The sequence below is a fragment of the Musa acuminata genome, chromosome BXJ1-6 (genome assembly GCF_036884655.1).
Source record: "Musa acuminata AAA Group cultivar baxijiao chromosome BXJ1-6, Cavendish_Baxijiao_AAA, whole genome shotgun sequence".
Taxonomy (NCBI): Eukaryota; Viridiplantae; Streptophyta; class Magnoliopsida; order Zingiberales; family Musaceae; genus Musa; species Musa acuminata.
Genome location: NC_088332.1, coordinates 44,511,389 through 44,529,396, shown reverse-complemented (window position 1 = coordinate 44,529,396; position 18,008 = coordinate 44,511,389). Strand labels below are relative to the sequence as shown.

At 40.7% G+C, this 18,008-nt stretch overlaps 2 protein-coding genes across 2 annotated transcripts; both read right to left on the bottom strand.

The window, feature by feature from the left end:
- Positions 1 to 485: 485 nt before the first annotated feature.
- LOC135677254 (probable LRR receptor-like serine/threonine-protein kinase At3g47570) lies at positions 486 to 4,533 on the bottom strand. Its single transcript, XM_065189366.1, has 2 exons — positions 1,124 to 4,533; positions 486 to 1,034 (listed from the first exon to the last, which is right to left on the bottom strand). Exons 1-2 carry the CDS (start codon positions 4,425 to 4,427, stop codon positions 643 to 645), a joined length of 3,696 nt encoding a protein of 1,231 aa, XP_065045438.1. The 5' UTR covers positions 4,428 to 4,533; the 3' UTR covers positions 486 to 642.
- Positions 4,534 to 7,035: 2,502 nt separating this feature from the next.
- Positions 7,036 to 10,845, bottom strand: LOC135677253 (probable LRR receptor-like serine/threonine-protein kinase At3g47570). The gene is made up of 2 exons (XM_065189365.1): positions 7,680 to 10,845; positions 7,036 to 7,590 (listed from the first exon to the last, which is right to left on the bottom strand). Exons 1-2 carry the CDS (start codon positions 10,798 to 10,800, stop codon positions 7,199 to 7,201), a joined length of 3,513 nt encoding a protein of 1,170 aa, XP_065045437.1. The 5' UTR covers positions 10,801 to 10,845; the 3' UTR covers positions 7,036 to 7,198.
- Positions 10,846 to 18,008: the final 7,163 nt, after the last annotated feature.

Below are 18,008 nucleotides of genomic sequence, written 5' to 3'. Positions count from 1 at the left end.
ATAATAGGGTAGCACTATGACTAACATGGATGAAATCAATGTTATTGATGGGTATTGATGGGAGAGAGGCTAGCACAGTGGAATCAATGTCAGTGATGGGAGAGAGGCTAGCATGATGGGTTTGACAACGAGGGAGAGAATATTTCGTGGGTCTTAGTGACATTCACAAGGACGTGACAGATGGGATAATCATAAGTGTCAAAGGTGGCAGGACAGATTCAGCCACTACAGGGTGGACTATGATGGGATTAAATATGATATAATTTTTCAAAAATAATAGATGTTTTGTGAGAATAAAAAAATAACATCTATAGGAAAAATTGAAAACTTGAGGGTTTTTTTTTAATTTATCCAAAGAAATGGTACGTAAAACTAAAGTTTTTTTTAGCGGTAAATCAAATCTTAATTGATGAACTGTGAATTGGTAATAATGTTTTAATCTACACCACTTTTGTCTCGACCTTCACTGGAACCAACATTACGAATGATTCGTACTAACATTCTTTTATTTCTTAGAGTACAGAAATAACAACATAAACTGGCAGAAGAAACACACTGCCCTCCTTCTCAAAATAAGCGAATTAAAACGAAGTGTCGTATGATCTGAACTTAACAACTACGACAGTAAATACCAATCCAAGACTACATTTTGGTGGTGAGCAGCAGACTCTTGATCGTTTCTATTCTGGTCACAGCATCCTTGATTGTGACGCGCTCTCTCGGCGACTCCTTGGCACAGCACAGACCAACCATGAGCACCGATTCTAAGCATCTTGTTATCCTTTCACTCGCTTGACTTCCGGTCCTGAGAACTGAAGTGTCTTTACCTTCTTCTTCGTCTGAGAATAGCGATGGATCGGCAATGCCGGTGACTTGAGCTCCCTTCGTAAAGGCTCCCTCGACGTGCTTTTGGAGGGTGAGACCGTCCTTAAACATGTCGTCGGTAGGCCTCCTCCCGGTGAACAGCTCCAGCAGCAGCAGTCCGTAGCTGTAGACATCAGCATGAGTCGAAACCTGCCCGCCCATCCCGTATTCTGCATTTAATTCACACGTTAAAACCATATCCTCTTATATGTACCACTTTGGAGAAGAAGATAGATAAGCTTCTAATTCAAAGGTTTACCAGGAGCCATATAGCCAATGGAACCTTTCATAGCTACAGAAGAAGATAGATATCGGTCGGTGCCATTGGAGAGGAATCTTGCTAGGCCAAAATCTCCCACACGAGCAGTCATGTTGCCATCAAGAAGAACATTGCTTGGCTTCAGATCACAGTGGATGATTGGCGTCTCGCAGTGATCATGAAGATAGCTCACCGCAGCAGCAACATCGATTGCTATGTCAAGTCTCCGAAGCAGACCTAATCGCTTCGAGTACAGATTCCGGTCTGTGTCTGGATGCAACCAACTCTCCAAACTCCCGTTAGGCATGAAATCAAACACGATAGCTCTGAATTCATTACCTCTAAGATCAACACTCGAGCAGGTTGTCAAGATCTTGACCAGGTTTCGGTGTCGAATGCTTCTTAAAGCTTCACACTCTGCGACGAAAGCCTTGAAAGCGCCTCGCTGAACCAGGTTCAGTACCTTGATCGCTACGAGAGTTTTGCCATCACCCAAAACCCCTCTGTACACCGAACCGTAGCTTCCAACGCCAATCAAATTCTCGGAGGAGAAGTCATCGGTTGCCTTCATCAACTCGAGATAAGACAATCTTGTTGGAACATTTTCTAAAACTTTTGCAGGTAAACCAAGTTTCTTGTGCTTTCTCGCGTAACAGCAGGTCATAAACAGAGCAAATAGTACGAGTAGAACTACAATCGGCAAGGTTATTTCAAGAATAAGTGACCTGTTCTTCTTGGATGTCTGAGTTGAGCAAGAAGGCAAATGCAAACTTGAGATACCCCCACAGAGTTTGTGGTTTCCGATGACAGAAAACTCGCTAGAATTTCTGAAAATTTTATCTACTGGCACTTCACCATCCAGATCATTGAAAGATAGATTCAGAAGTTTCAGGTCAGGCAAGCCCGCTAGAAAATCTGGGAAGGAACCAGACAAGTTATTGGATGAAAGATCCAGCTTCTCGAGTCCCTTCAGGTTGCTCAGAGATTTAGGAACGCTTCCTTGGAAGAAATTTCTACTCAAATTGAGGGACTCCAGCAATTGACAATCACCTAAAGTCGTTGGAATGCCTCCCGAAAGCCTGTTGATGGCGACAGATAAAAAGGGCGTGTTGCGCAACCTGCCGACCTCCGGTGGTAGAGTTCCGTTCAATTGATTGTTGGACAAGTCGAGATAGCTCGACAAGGATCCGATGCTAAGCACTTCTATTGGGATGGATCCGCTCAGGCGATTGCCAGAGATATCTAAAAAATTCAGATTCTGGCAATTCCCAAGACTCACCGGGATGCTGCCTCCCAAGTCGTTGTCGAACAATACAAGCTCATTCAATCGAGTCAATTTGCCGAGTGAGGATGGGATGTTACCCGAGAACTTGTTGCCATACAAGATCAGAGCTTCCAGGTTGACGAGTTCTCCGAGGAAGTCAGGAATACTCCCAGTGAAATGGTTCTCATTCAGACTCAGCGTACTCAGGTTGACAAAATTCCTGATGCCGGGAGGAAAAGATCCAGAGATATGGTTGCGGCCGAGCGTTAGGCTCTTGAGCTGGATCGAGAGATTAGCAATGGAGGCGGGAAGCACACCTCCGAGATCATTTTCGATCAGGCTTAGTTCCTCCAGGTGGCTGCAGTTTGTCAAGGAAGAGATGAACTCCCAGTCTTCGGCGTCTCTGGCTTCGAGGCTGTTGTTCCCTAGAGAAACCTGCTTGAGATATTGTAGGTTCCCGAGATTGGCAGGAATTCGACCGCTGAAATTGTTGCGGCCGAGGTCGATTTGTCGAAGCGACGTAGCGTTAGCCAATGACCATGGAATTTGTCCCTCGAGCCGGTTGCTGGCCATGCCGAGAAAGCTAAGATCGGGTAGAGTATCGCCTATATCTAGTGGGAGTGTCCCTGACAGCTGGTTATACGCCATGCTCAGCGTTTGCAAAGAAGATATGTTGTAGAGTGATAAAGGAACGCTCCCAGAGAATCCATTCTCAGACACCAGGAAGAACTCAAGGCGCGTGAGACGGCCTATTTCCTCCGGCAGCCTCCCTCCGAGTTTGTTGGATGACAAAGCCAGAACTTGAAGAGATGACAGGTTTGTGATGGAGGGAGGGATCGTCCCACTGAGACTATTTGACGAGAGATAGAGGTAAATTAGAGATGCTAGGTTCCCCAAGGAATTCGGCAAGCTTCCTGTGAGAGTGTTGTTGTAGAGAAGGAGGTACTGGAGAGGAACGACTCTACCCAACAATGGAGGAATCTCTCCAGAAAGGCTGTTGTTTGATAGATCCAGAAACTCAAGGGTCAAGAGGTCTGCCAAATCCGGTGGGATGGCTCCACTGAGGGCATTGCTTGCGAGACTGAGCATGCGGAGGGAAGAGAGTTTCCCAAGTGAAGGAGGTACGCCACCGACCAGCTTGTTGGCTGAGAGATCAAGATAGGTGAGATTGGAAAGTTTTCCCAAGGAAGATGGTATCTCTCCAGTGAGCTTGTTGCTCGACAGATCAAGTTGTTGGAGGGACGAAAGATTTCCCAGGAAAGGCGTGATGTCGCCGACGAGCTTGTTAAGCCCGAGGTTCAACACAAGAAGCTTAAGAAGAGAACCGAGCTGTGTGGGAATGTTTCCAGGGATGAGATTGCCAGTGAAGTCGATGCCTAGGAGGTTGGTGCAGAGGCCAAGACTAACAGGAATGGTGCCGTTCAAGGCGTTGTAGCTCAGATTGAGGTCCTTGAGCTGGGCCAAACGACTGATCTCCGGGGGTATCTCACCATAAAAGCTATTGCTTGAGAGTAGCAGGTAGCCAAGGTAGGTAAGGTTGCCGATGGAAGGGGAGATGACCCCCCGGAGGCTCTTGGATTCCAAGGCCAAGGTGGTGACCCTCTCACGGTGGTCGCGATCGTCGCATGCGACGCCCGGCCACTGGCAGAAGTGGACAGTATTGTTCCACGAGTTCATGATGCCGCGAGGGTCTTCGGTGATGGCTGCCCTGACGGCGAGCAGGGCGGACCGATCGGTTTCGCTTCCCGACGGTTGGTCTACGGTAGCAGAGTGACACAGGAAAAGAAGGGAGTGTAGCAAAATTAGGAGAAGGATGCGGACGTACTGGGAAGTGAGCAGTACTCGTGGGAGCTCCATTGCGCCACCCTCAAAGTGATGAGGTACGAGGTCGAGTACCGGCAAAATATAGAGGCAGTTGCCGGTGGCATGGGTCGCTGCGCATGGTAGAGACGACGGCAGCGTGGCGACTTGGGACTGGTCTTCCATGTCAACCGACTCTACGATGTGGCGCAGGGTGAGGTGGCGGCTCCTATCACGCATTTAGGTGTTGTGGAAAGGTTAGTGTCGTGGTTTGAACGGATTGGCTTGTGCAAGCAAGACCGGTGCGCGGGGGACTACCAACGCATGTACAGATTCACACTGGCTTTGCAGTTGGCGATCCCCTGTCGGCCATTAGTAGACATGGTTTCTTCTCCTGTGTTAACCACAATGAGGGATCTCACTCATTTAAAGATTGCATTAGTTTTTGGTTTCCCATACACTCGATGAATTATATATTAGAAGATTTATATGATACGAAGCTGGTGACGACTTGGTAGTCTCCGTGGATTGAACACCGGCCAGGTTTCTTCCAATTCCGTCTCAGTCAAGATTAAGGCACATCAATTTATGGATGGAAGTATTCACGATGGTCTTCGTGGAAGACGGACCAGGTTTCTTTCCGAATCCTTGTCAATCAAGACTAAGGAACATCAATTTATGGATGGAAGTGTTCATGGTGGTCTCCGTGGAAGATGGGCCAGGTTTTTTCTCCAAATCCTTCTCAGTCAAGACCATTGCACATCAATTCATGGATGGAAGTATTCATGGACTAATGACAACATTGACTCTGAAAACATGTTGTCATTTGATCGAGGTCTATATTTAATCGATAAAATAAAAACACTTTCTCCCGGAAATATATCCTCGGAAATTTTAGCAGAAAAGCTACAACATAACGCAAAAATGTAAAACAGAGGACGGTGGTAACATGAAATATGTGTTTCAAGATAAATGGTAAATTGGTAGAGAATTACTGTAAATCCATCGTTAAAAAAATAAATTAAGATTGGTTTCATAGCAGACCGAAATCATTATCTGAATCCCTTAAATATTTTTTTGGTGATGCTTCTCTTCATAATAAATGTACGTTATATATATATATATATATATATATATATATATATATATATATATATATATAGTAAAATGGATGAGTGCCTGCAATTTCTCTCGAATGAAATACAAAAAAAATAACATTATGCAAGATTAGTAGGTGACCGAGAGATAATGCCTTAACCACACAGCGTTTGAAGGGGAAAAAAAAGATAGAAAAGAAAGCTGTATTAGTGTTTATGATACTAGAGTATTTTCTCATCTTTTATACAACTAAATTGATTGAACTCATATTTTAATTGTCCAGAAATTGATTTGGAGCCAAACAAAATTCTTTTTCTAAATTGATCCTGAGTTAAATCTTACCAACACCGGTGTTGATCTATATAAAATTACGTAGTTCATCCGACGCTTAAGTTAGTAAGTAATTCGAATAATTCAACTAGCATTTTTAGAGCGGATTATGTTTTGTGAACATAGGAGGCCTCTTTTATAGTGGTCTTCATATGTTATTGCCTTCCTAATATATATTGGCCATCAAAATTATGGGGCACGTTGTTTCGACTTAACTTCAGCCATGGGGTGTCGAATCCTGGTTAAATAACATTGGACTTATTCTTTCACACAAAGCTAACTATGAAGGGTGAGATGTTGATCAATTGATGACCACTTAGTGTCGGGAATAGGTCACCTAGCACCAAGGTGTTGGTCTTCTGATGCTAAGATGTCAATCACCTAATGTCAAGGTGTCGATCATGTCATCATACTTTTATCATAATTGATCTAAAATATTTAAGTATAAAATAATACTAATATATATCTATCATTTTTTATAAATTAATTTAAGTTTTTATAAATTTTTGATGTAAAATTAAATAATCTAAAATATCTAAACCCCAAACCCTAAACTCTAAACCTCAAAACCTAAACCCTACATCCTCAACCATGAACCCTGAACACTAAACACTGAACCATGAACCCTAAACACTAAACACTAAACCATAAGCCCTGAATCCTTTACCCTAATCTCATAACACTAAATCCTACACCCTAAATCTTGAATCCTTAGCCCTATACCATAAACCCTAAACCCTGAAACAAAATCATAAACCTGGAATCCTGAACACTAAATCCTAAACCCTGAATCTCGAACTATGAACCCTAAACCCTAAACCTTGAACACTAAACCCTGAAGCATATACCTTAAACCTAGGCTATAAATCCTGAACCTTGAACCCTTAGCCCTAAATCTAAACCCTAAATTGATCACAAGGGTCCGTGGATGACTTCATACGAGTCTATGTCACTTATAACCCCTTTATAATAGGATAGCACTACAACTAACTTGAATGAAATCAGTGATGGGAGAGAGGCAATCGGTGAAATAACAACAAGGTAGAGAAAGTTGGCATGGTGGGTTTAGCAACTAGGATAAGGATATTCTGTGGGCAATGTGAAAGAGGGGATAATCATAAATAGCATAGGTGGTAGGACAGATTCGACCACTTCAGGGTGGAAGCAAAGAGCAACGAAATGATGGGGCTACAACGAGACTAAATATAATATTATTTTTTTAATAGATGTTTTATGAAAATAAAAAAATAATATTCATGGGAAAAATTGAAAACTTGAGAGTTTTTTTTTATTATCCTAAGAAATAGTACGTAAAAAAAGATTTTTTTAGCGGTATATCAAATCTTAATCGGTGAACTGTGAATTGGTAATATTGTTTTATTCTACACCATTTTTGTCTCGACCTTCAACGGAAGCAAAATTACGAATGATTCGTACTAACATTCTTTTATTTTTTGGAGGACAGAAATAACAACTTAAACTTGGAGAACAGAGGAAGCAGAAGAAACACACTAAGCGAATTAAACATGGGAGTGTCGTGTGATCTGAACTTAACAACTACGACAGTAAATACCAATCCAAGACTACATTTTAGCGGTGAGCAGCAGACTCTTGATCGTTTCTATTCTGGTAACAGCATCCTTGATTGTGACGCGCTCTCTCGGCGACTCCTTGGCACAGCACAGACCAACCATGAGCACCGATTCTAAGCATCTTGTTATCCTTTCACTCGCTTGACTTCCGGTCCTGAGAACTGAAATGTCTTTACCTTCTTCTTCGTTTGAGAATAGCGATGGATCGGCAATGCCGGTGACTTGAGCTCCCTTCGTAAAGGCTCCCTCGACGTGCTTTTGGAGGGTGAGATCGTCCTTAAACATGTCGTCTGTAGGCCTCCTCCCGGTGAACAGCTCCAGCAGCAGCACTCCGTAGCTGTAGACATCAGCATGAGTCGAAACCTGCCCGCCCATCCCGTATTCTGCATTTAATTCACACGTTAAAACCATTTCCTCTTATATGTACCACTTTGGAGAAGAAGATAGATAAGCTTCTAATTCAAAGGTTTACCAGGAGCCATATAGCCAATGGAACCTTTCATAGCTACAGAAGAAGATAGATATCGATCGGTGCCATTGGAGAGGAATCTTGCTAGGCCAAAATCTCCCACACGAGCAGTCATGTTGCCATCAAGAAGAACATTGCTTGGCTTCAGATCACAGTGGATGATTGGCGTCTCGCAGTGATCATGAAGATAGCTCACCGCAGCAGCAACATCGATTGCTATGTCAAGTCTCCGAAGCAGACCTAATCGCTTCGAGTACAGATTCCGGTCTGTGTCTGGATGCAACCAACTCTCCAAACTCCCGTTAGGCATGAAATCAAACACGATAGCTCTGAATTCATTACCTCTAAGATCAACACTCGAGCAGGTTGTCAAGATCTTGACCAGGTTTCGGTGTCGAATGCTTCTTAAAGCTTCACACTCTGCGACGAAAGCCTTGAAAGCGCCTCGCTGAACCAGGTTGAGTACCTTGATCGCAACGAGAGTTTTGCCATCACCCAAAACCCCTCTGTACACCGAACCGAAGCTTCCAACGCCAATCAAATTCTCGGAGGAGAAGTCATCGGTTGCCTTCATCAACTCGAGATAAGACAATCTTGTTGGAACATTTTCTAAAACTTTTGCAGGTAAACCAAGTTTCTTGTGCTTTCTCGCGTAACGGCAGGTCATAAACAGAGCAAACAGTAAGATTAGAACTACAATCGGCAACGTTACTTTAAGAATAAGCGACCTGTTCTTCTTGGATGTCTGAGTTGAGCAGGAAGGCAAATGCAAACTTGAGATACCCCCACAGAGTTTGTGGTTTCCGACGACGGAAAACTCGCTAGAATTGCTGAAAATTTTATCTACTGGCACTTCACCATCCAGATCATTGAAAGATAGATTCAGAAGTTTCAGGAAAGGCAAGCCTGCTAGAAAATCTGGGAAGGAACCAGACAAGTCATTGGATGAAAGGTCCAACTTCTCGAGTCCCTTCAGGTTGCTCAGAGATTTAGGAACGCTTCCTTGAAAGAAATTGTTACTCAAATAGAGGTACCGCAGCACTTGACAATCACCTAAGCTTGTTGGAATTTCTCCTGAAAGCCTGTTGTTGGAAACAGATAAAAAGGGAGTGTTGCGCAACCTGCCGACCTCCATCGGTAGTGTTCCATTCAAGTAATTGCTGGACAAGTCAAGATAATTCGACAAGGATTCGATGCTAAAAACTTCCATTGGGATGGATCCACTCAAGTGATTGCCAGCGAGATCTAAAGCATTCAGATTCTGGCATTTCCCAAGACTCACCGGGATGCTGCCTTCCAAGTAGTTGTCGAACAATATAAGCTCGTTCAGTCGAGTCAAGTTGCCGAGTGAGGATGGGATGTTGCCTGAAAACTTGTTGCCATTCAAGCCCAAAGATTCCAGGTCGGCAAGTTCTCCCAGAAAGTCAGGAATATTGCCGGTGAATAGATTATCATCCAACATCAGAGTAATCAAGCTAACGAAGTTCTTGATTCCGGGAGGAAATGATCCAGAGATTTGGTTTCCACTGAGCGACAGACTCTTGAGCTGGGTCGAAAGATTATTTATGGAGGCAGGAAGGGCACCTCTAAGATCATTCTCAGTCAGCATTAGATCCTCCAGTAAACTGCAGTTTGTCAAGGAAGAGATGAATTCCCAGTCCTCGGCGTCTAAGGCTTCGAGGCTGTTGCGCTCTACAGAAAACTCCGTGAGATATGGAAGGTTGCCGAGGTTGGCTGGTATTACACCGCTCAAGTTGTTGCCGCTGAGTTCAATTTGTTGAAGCAACGTAGCATTAGCCAATGACCATGGAATTTGTCCCTCGAGCCGATTGCTGGCCATGCCGAGAAAGCTAAGATTGGGTAGAGTGTCGCCGATATCTAGTGGGAGTGTCCCTGACAGCTGGTTATACGCCATGCTCAGCGTTTGCAGAGAAGATATGCTGTAGAGTGATAAAGGAACAGGCCCAGAGAATCCATTCTCAGACACCTGGAAGAACACAAGGCGCGTGAGACGGCCTATTTCCTCCGGCAGTCTCCCTCCGAGTTTGTTGGATGACAAAGCCAGAACTTGAAGAGATGACAGGTTTGTGATGGAGGGAGGGATCGTCCCACTGAGACTATTTGACGAGAGATCGAGGTAAATTAGAGATGCTAGGTTCCCCAAGGAATTCGGCAAGCTTCCTGTGAGATTGTTGTTGTTGAGAACAAGGTACTGGAGACGAACGATTCTACCCAACAATGGAGGAATTTCTCCAGAAATTCTGTTGTATGATAGATCCAGATACCGAAGGGTCAAGAGGCTTGCCATCTTCGGTGGAATGGCTCCGGTGAGGACATTGCCTGTGAGATTGAGCAAGCGGATGGAAGAGAGGCTCCCAAGTGAAGAAGGAATGGCACCAACGAGCCGGTTGACTGAGAGATCAAGATGGGAGAGATTGAAAAGATTCCCCAGGGAAGATGGTATCTCTCCAGTGAGCTCGTTGCTCGACAGATCAAGTTGTTGGAGGGACGAAAGATTTCCCAGGAAAGGCGTGATGTCGCCGACGAGCTTGTTAACCCCGAGGTTCAACACAAGAAGCTTAAGAAGAGAACCGAGTTGTGCGGGAATGTTGCCAGAGATGAGATTACCAGTGAAGTCGATGCCTAGGAGGTTGGTGCAGAGGCCAAGACTAACAGGAACGGTGCCGTTCAAGGCGTTGTAGCTCAGATTGAGGTCCTTGAGCTGGGCCAAACGACTGATCTCCGGGGGTATCTCACCATAAAAGCTATTGTTTGAGAGTAGCAGGTAGCCAAGGTAGGTAAGGTTGCCGATGGAAGGGGAGATGACCCCCCGGAGGCTCTTGGATTCCAAGGCCAAGGTGGTGACCCTCTCACGGTGGTCGCGATCGTCGCATGCGACGCCCGGCCAATGGCAGAAGTGGACGGTATCGTTCCACGAGTTCATGATGCCGCGAGGGTCTTCGGTGATGGCTGCCCTGACGGCGAGCAGGGCGGCCCGATCGGTTTCGCTTCCCGAAGGTTGGTCCACGGTAGCAGAGTGACACAGGAAAAGAAGGGAGTGTAGCAAAAGGAGGAGAAGGATGCGGGCGTACTGGGAAGTGAGCAGTACTCGTGGGAGCTCCATTGCGCCACCCTCGAAGTGATGAGGTACGAGGTCGAGTACCAGCAAAATATAGAGGCAGTTGCCGGTGGCATGGGTCGCTGCGCGCGATAGAGACGACGGCAGCGAGGCGACTTGGGACTGGTCGTCCACGTCAACCGACTCTAAGATGTGGGGGCGCAGGGTGAGGTGGCGGCTCCTATCACGCATTTAGGTGTTGTGGAAAGGTTAATGTCGTGGTTTGAACGGATTGACTTGTGGATGGAAGTATTCACGATTAAGGCACATCAATTCCGTCTCAGTCAAGATTAAGGCACATCAATTTATGGAGATGGTCTTCGTGGAAGACTGGCCAGGTTTCTTTTCGAATCCTTGTCAATCTAGACTTCGGCACAGGAATTTATGGATGCAAGTGTCGATGGTGGACTCCGTGGAAGACCATTGCACATCAATTCATGGATGGAAGTATTCATGGACTAATGACAACATTGACTTTGAAAACATGTAGTCAATTGATCGATGTCTATATTTAATCGATAAAATAAAAACACTTTCTTCCGGAAATATATCCACGGAAAATTTAGCAGAAAAGCTAAATTGTAAATTGGTCGAGAATTACTGTAATTCCATCGTTAAAAAAAAAAAAAAAAATTGGTTCCACAGCAGACCGAAATCATTATCTAAATCCCTTAAATATTTTTTTGGTGATGCTTCTCTTCATAATAAATGCACGTTATATATATATATATAGTAAAAGGGACGAGTGCTTGCAATTTCTCTCGAATGAACTACAAAAAAATAACAACATTATCCAAGATTAGTAGGTGACCGAGGGCTAATGCCTTAAGGTTCATGTGAAGGGAAAAAAAAAAAAAGAACGATGTATTAGTGTTTATGATACTAAAGTATTTTCACATCTTTTATACAACTAAATTGAATTAACTCATATACTAATTGTCCGAGGAATTGATTTGGAGCCAACGAGATTGTTTGAATGATTCAACTAGCATTTTTTGAATGGAGGATTATGTTTTGTGAACATATTTAGAAGGTTCTTTTTGTAGTGAGATCCGGATGTTGTTACCTTAGTAGTATGTATTGACTATCAAAATTGAGGTGCACGTTCTTCGAACTTAACTTCAGCTATGGGGGTGTGGAATCCTAGGTATATAACGTTCAATTTATTCTACCACACGATACTAACCATAATGCTGGAAAGTCGATCACTGTTGAGGTGTTGATCTAGAATGTTGATCATATCATCATACCTTTATCACTACTAAACTGAATTATTTAAATCTAAATTAATATTAATATATATCTATTATTTTTTATAAATTAATTTTATTTTTTTATAATTTTTTTATGTGAAAAATTAATAATAATCTAAAATATTTAATCCTCAAACCCTAAACTCAAAATCCTAAACCCTAAATCCTTAACACTAAACTCTGAACCATGAACCTTGAATTATGAACCCTAAATCCTAAGCCCTAAATCATAAACTCTAAACCCTAAACCCGGAACACTAAATCTTGAACCCTGAACCTTGAATCACAAACTCTAAACCTTAAGCCCTAAATCATAAACTCAAAACCTTGAACCTTAATCTCACAATACTAAACCTTAAACCCTAAATCCTGAACTCTAAACCCTAAACTCTAAACTATGAAACGTCAAACATAAGCCCTAAACCTAGAACTTTAAACCATAAACCATAAATCATAAAACAAAATCTTAAACCATGAACCATAAACCTTAAACCTAAACCTCGAAGCCTAAACCTTGAACTATATATATAACATCCCTCATTTTTTTTTTTTTTTGTAAGGGCTTATTTGTAATGTAGGGACCTAAGTGTAAATATTAAAAATTTAATATGATTTGTGAAAGATTCAAATTAAGTAAAAAAATAAAATAAAGAACATGTGTGACTAGCTAAAATAAAGAACATAAGTATGGTACTACCTATGTTTATTCTTTGGATGACACATAAACTCTTTCATGCATGTTTGCCACCTTGCAACCCTTATATTAGTCAAACCCAAGTCATTAGATGAGAGGTTAAAGAAAAAACTTAACAAAAGAGAGATAGTTGTTGCAACCATTGTAAGTTTGAGAAAAGAAGGGAAGAGGAATTAAAGAAGAAGAAGAAGAAACTTTGTAAGTTTTGCATCTATTTCCCCGTATTTAGGAATCAAACTTTTCTAAGACAAGTATTTTAATCCCATCCCATTGTAATCTTAATATCTATTTTTATTTTAATTATATATAATTCGAAAGATTTCAACTTAGCATCAGAACATTTTTTTTTCATTTTGATACAAAGTCATGAATATGTAATTTTTCGATAATCTGACCTCTATGTATTGTTTCATACCTAACTTTTAGTACTAAACTCTATTTAGTTATAGTCTAATCTATTTGAAAGTAGACTCAAAGATCTTTATTTTGATACCTAGATTGAATAATTTGAAGTTTAAATGCTTACTCAGTCTTCTGTTTCAATTAACCCTACAGATTTTGTAAAACAAGGACTGTAATTTTTGACTTTTTCTTGCTTCATTACTTATAATTTTTTGCTGGGAACTCAAATTCATGAAAAGTATAATTTATTGAAAACTAGACTCAAAATTCATTATGTGTTTACTTGATTTGAAATTTTTGGAATACAATTATAAACTGAAACATCTATTTTCATTGACCATTGTGAGTTCAAGAAGAGAAGGGAAGAGGAATTAAAGAAGAAGAAGAAGAAGAAGAAGAAGAAGAAGAAGAAACTTTGTCTTGCTTGAAGTTTTGCATCAATTTCCCCGTATTTAGGAATCAAACTTTTCTAAGACAAGTATTTTAACCCTATCCCATTATAATCTTAATATCTGTTTTCATTTTAATTATATATAATTCGAAAGATTTCAACTTAGCATCAGAACATTTTTTTTTCATTTTGATACAAAGTCATGAATATGTAATTTTTCGATAATCTGACCTCTATGTATTGTTTCATACCTAACTTTTAGTACTAAACTCTATTTAGTTATAGTCTAATCTATTTGAAAGTAGACTCAAAGATCTTTATTTTGATACCTAGATTGAATAATTTGAAGTTTAAATGCTTACTCAGTCTTCTGTTTCAATTAACCCTACAGATTTTGTAAAACAAGGACTGTAATTTTTGACTTTTTCTTGCTTCATTACTTATAATTTTTTGCTGGGAACTCAAATTCATGAAAAGTATAATTTATTGAAAACTAGACTCAAAATTCATTATGTGTTTACTTGATTTGAAATTTTTGGAATACAATTATAAACTGAAACATCTATTTTCATTGACCATTGTGAGTTCAAGAAGAGAAGGGAAGAGGAATTAAAGAAGAAGAAGAAGAAGAAGAAGAAGAAGAAGAAGAAGAAACTTTGTCTTGCTTGAAGTTTTGCATCAATTTCCCCGTATTTAGGAATCAAACTTTTCTAAGACAAATATTTTAACCCTATCCCATTATAATCTTAATATCTGTTTTCATTTTAATTATATATAATTCGAAAGATTTCAACTTAGCATCAGAACATTTTTTTTTCATTTTGATACAAAGTCATGAATATATAATTTTTTGATAATCTGACCTCTATGTATTGTTTCCGACCTAACTTTTAGTACTAAACTCTATTTAGTTATAGCTTAATCTATTTGAAATACAATTATAAACTGAAACATATATTTTCATTGACCCTCCTGATTTAGTAAAATAGAGCTAATGTTTTCATATATTTAGCTACAAAATTATTTGTAACTCCATGTTGTAAACTCCAATTCATACAAAACTTATTTACCTAAAACTAGATTAAACATCTTTCGAATAACACCTATTTTATATAAATTAGAGCATAATTGGTTATACAAATAATTTATAAAATTTGCCTCTCAAATTATGTCAGAATCGAGCTTTGGTCAATTTTGCCTCTTATTGCTTCTTCTCTTTGAAAATTGATTTTAGCGAAAATAAAAACTATTACTTTAGTTGAGCTTTACATAATTGCCTAAAATTTTTACATACTCTTATCCTTTAATTATTTATATACATGATTTTATTATGTAAAGTTCATGTTTATATCATAATGTTTCGTATAGGCACATGCATTCCATTATTCTGCATATGTTTCCGATATATTCCAATTTTATTATTCACAATACCCCTTTTATATTTTAGTGTTTGTGGGATTATTTGGACCTTTATAAAAAATGATAAAAAAAATTATCTGGACCTTTGCCAGAAATGGTAAATGGTATACGCTTAGAGCCCGCGATGCTTTGTCGGCCCTCTCTGGCTTCATCTAAACATGGATGGATGACGTTTCCAAACGTGGGAGATTATATTTGGAATCCCACTTCGCCTTCTATCTGTTTGATATAATATCCATAGTTTTGGTTATATTCTTTTATGTGTGCCTTGGATAATAATGAAAATTATGCAATGTCAAATGTGACGTTGAGCTTCTGTTTCTTATTTGTTCTTTGATATGTTTCGAAATATTTTATTTGTTATTGATATGATCCAAAACGTTTCATATGCCATTGATAACCAAAATGCTACTTACGTCAATGATATGCTCCAACTAATCTTACTCCTTTGCTATGAATAAAACATGCATCAATGAAATGACATTGTAATTCTGCATTCATTGAGTAGCTATCTATGAACTCTTGTATCACTTCCTTTTATTTTGAAACTATATTTGTTTGAAACTGTCCTCTTTCGTCATGGATATATTAGTCGCTTGCTGAGCTCTATATGCTCACTTCATTGCTAATATTTTTTTTTCAAGATAGCTTGTTGTTTACTAAAATATTTAAATTGGGCTAAGACAGTGGAAAGCTAGAAGACTTTAGACAAACCTTTATTGGACGATATGTTTTTGTTGTATAAGTAGACTTGGTATCTAATGAAATGTTTATGGTAAATATGAATTTATGAGTTTTGTAAAAGTTTAAAGGACCTCTGATTTTGAAGTGTTAAGTTTAATTTGTATAATGATATGAATATATGGTAAATATTGGTTTTGTGATCGTATAGAATACCACATTTGTGGATTTATGATATGATTATTGTCTTGGTGAGTTGGCTTCAAATTTTATGATTTATCGAGTGATGTGGTACATGATTTTAAAATGCGCAGGTTTTATGAATTGTGAAATTATGGATGTGAATGACTTGAATATTTTCTTAGTATCCTCAAATGTGTGTTTAGATACTGGATTGTTTGTTGAATTCTAATATTATCAATTTTTAGTTAGGTTCACACCTCTTGAATGAGAATTAAATTCAGGGGGCGTGACAATATACCTTAAATCTAGGCCCTAAACTCTAAACTCTAAACTTTGAACCCTAAAACTTGAACACTAAACCCTAAACCTTGAACCTTAAACCCCAAACCTAAACCATAAACCATAAACCCTAAATCGATCATTCATGGATGACTTTCTGCTAGTATATACTACTTATAACATCCTTTATAATAGGGTAGCACAATGACTAACCCGAATGAAATAAGTATAAGTGATGGGGGATAGGCTGTTGAATCTCGGATTTTGATGATGAAGTCAATTGTCATTTGTTATCTAATCTATGTGTTGAGATAAGTGTGCAGGATTAACTACGATGAAAGTTAGACAAGCAACAGGAGTTGCGCCGGAGTCAAGCCAATGATCACGTTGGGAGTTCGAGAGTTCGACGGAAGTTCGGACGGTCGTCGGAGGTTCTGCGGGAATAAATCCGAGAAGTCCAGAAGCTTGCCAAGCAAAGCTCGTCGGAACTCGCCAAGTGGATCGTCGCAAGTCCAAGAGTTTGCCGGAAGTCCGCAGGAGCATCACCGAGGGTTCATCGGATGATCGACGGAAGTTCGCAGGAAACTCGTCGGAAGAAGCAATTGACGCACCGAAGCAAAGCTACAGAAATTGTCTTAGGATTAATCGTAGTTAGAACATTGGTTAAGTTGGAAATGGGAGGTAATCCCATTAGCTTAATCTTGGGGCAATTGGACCCTTGAAAAACCGAAAGCCGAAAGCCGAATGGAGCTACCCATTCGGACCCTGATTGCGCCAAGAGGTGCAACCGCCCGCCAGGAGGTAGCATCGCCTGGGCTAAGTCTCCCAAGGAGACTGGGCGGTGCAACCACCCCAGCCAGGAGGTGGCACCGCCTGGGCTCAGTCTTCGAGCAAGACTGGGCGGTGCAACCTCCCCTGACAGAGAGGTAGCACCGCCTGAGCTCGGTCTTCGAGCTCTGGCAGGCGGTGCAACTGCCTCAGTCAGGAGGTGGCACCGCCTGGGCTCAGTCTTCGAGCCAGACTGAGGCGGTGCAACCGCCCCTGACAGAGAGGTGCAACCGCCTAGGCTCAGTCTTCGAGCTCTGCCAGGCGGTGCAATCGCTCCAGTCAGGAGGTGCAACCGCCTGATCCTGGAATTCCGGGATTTGATCGTTTTGAGCTCCAAATTTGAATTGGGTTGGGGCCTATAAATACCCCACCCATTCAGCACTGAAAAGATACAGACCTACACCGAAATCTTGGTCTTTTCTGTGAGCTCAAAATTGTTGTAAAGCCTAAAAGTTCTCCTCCTTATGTTCTTCAAGTTTTGAGTTGTAAAGAGAGGAGAGAAAAGTTCTGTAAGGGTTGTCTCCTGAGCTCGTCAAAAGGAGTGAAACTGTAAAAGGGTAGTTGGCCTTCGCCTATTGAAGGAAGGCCTCTAGTTGACGTCGGTGACCTCGTCGGTGGAGGAAACCAAAAGTGGAGTAGGTCAAGACTGACCGAACCACTCTAAATCTCGGTTTGCATTTACTTTGAGCATTTTATCATTACTGCAAACCTCCTAAATAGCTATTGCCTTCTGCGCTTTTACGAACAAGTTTCTAAGTTCAGATCTTTCCGAATCTGCGTTTAGACGTAAATCGACGTTTTCATCCGATCATTACATTGCAGTTTACGTTTACGTTTTGACTCCAATTATTACTGCAAACTGCCTTCTGCGGATTTACAAAACATATCTCAAAGTTCAGTATCTTCAAAGTTGACGTTTAGACGTAAACCGGTTTTATCGTACGAACGTCACATTTCAGTTTACGCTTGCATTCTGATTTTTATCATAAACTGCAAACTGTCTTTGTAGATTTACTTTAACGTCATCTCGCTTAATCTTAAGCTAAAGTAGTCTTAGAATCTGATTTTACATCGAAATCGTTTT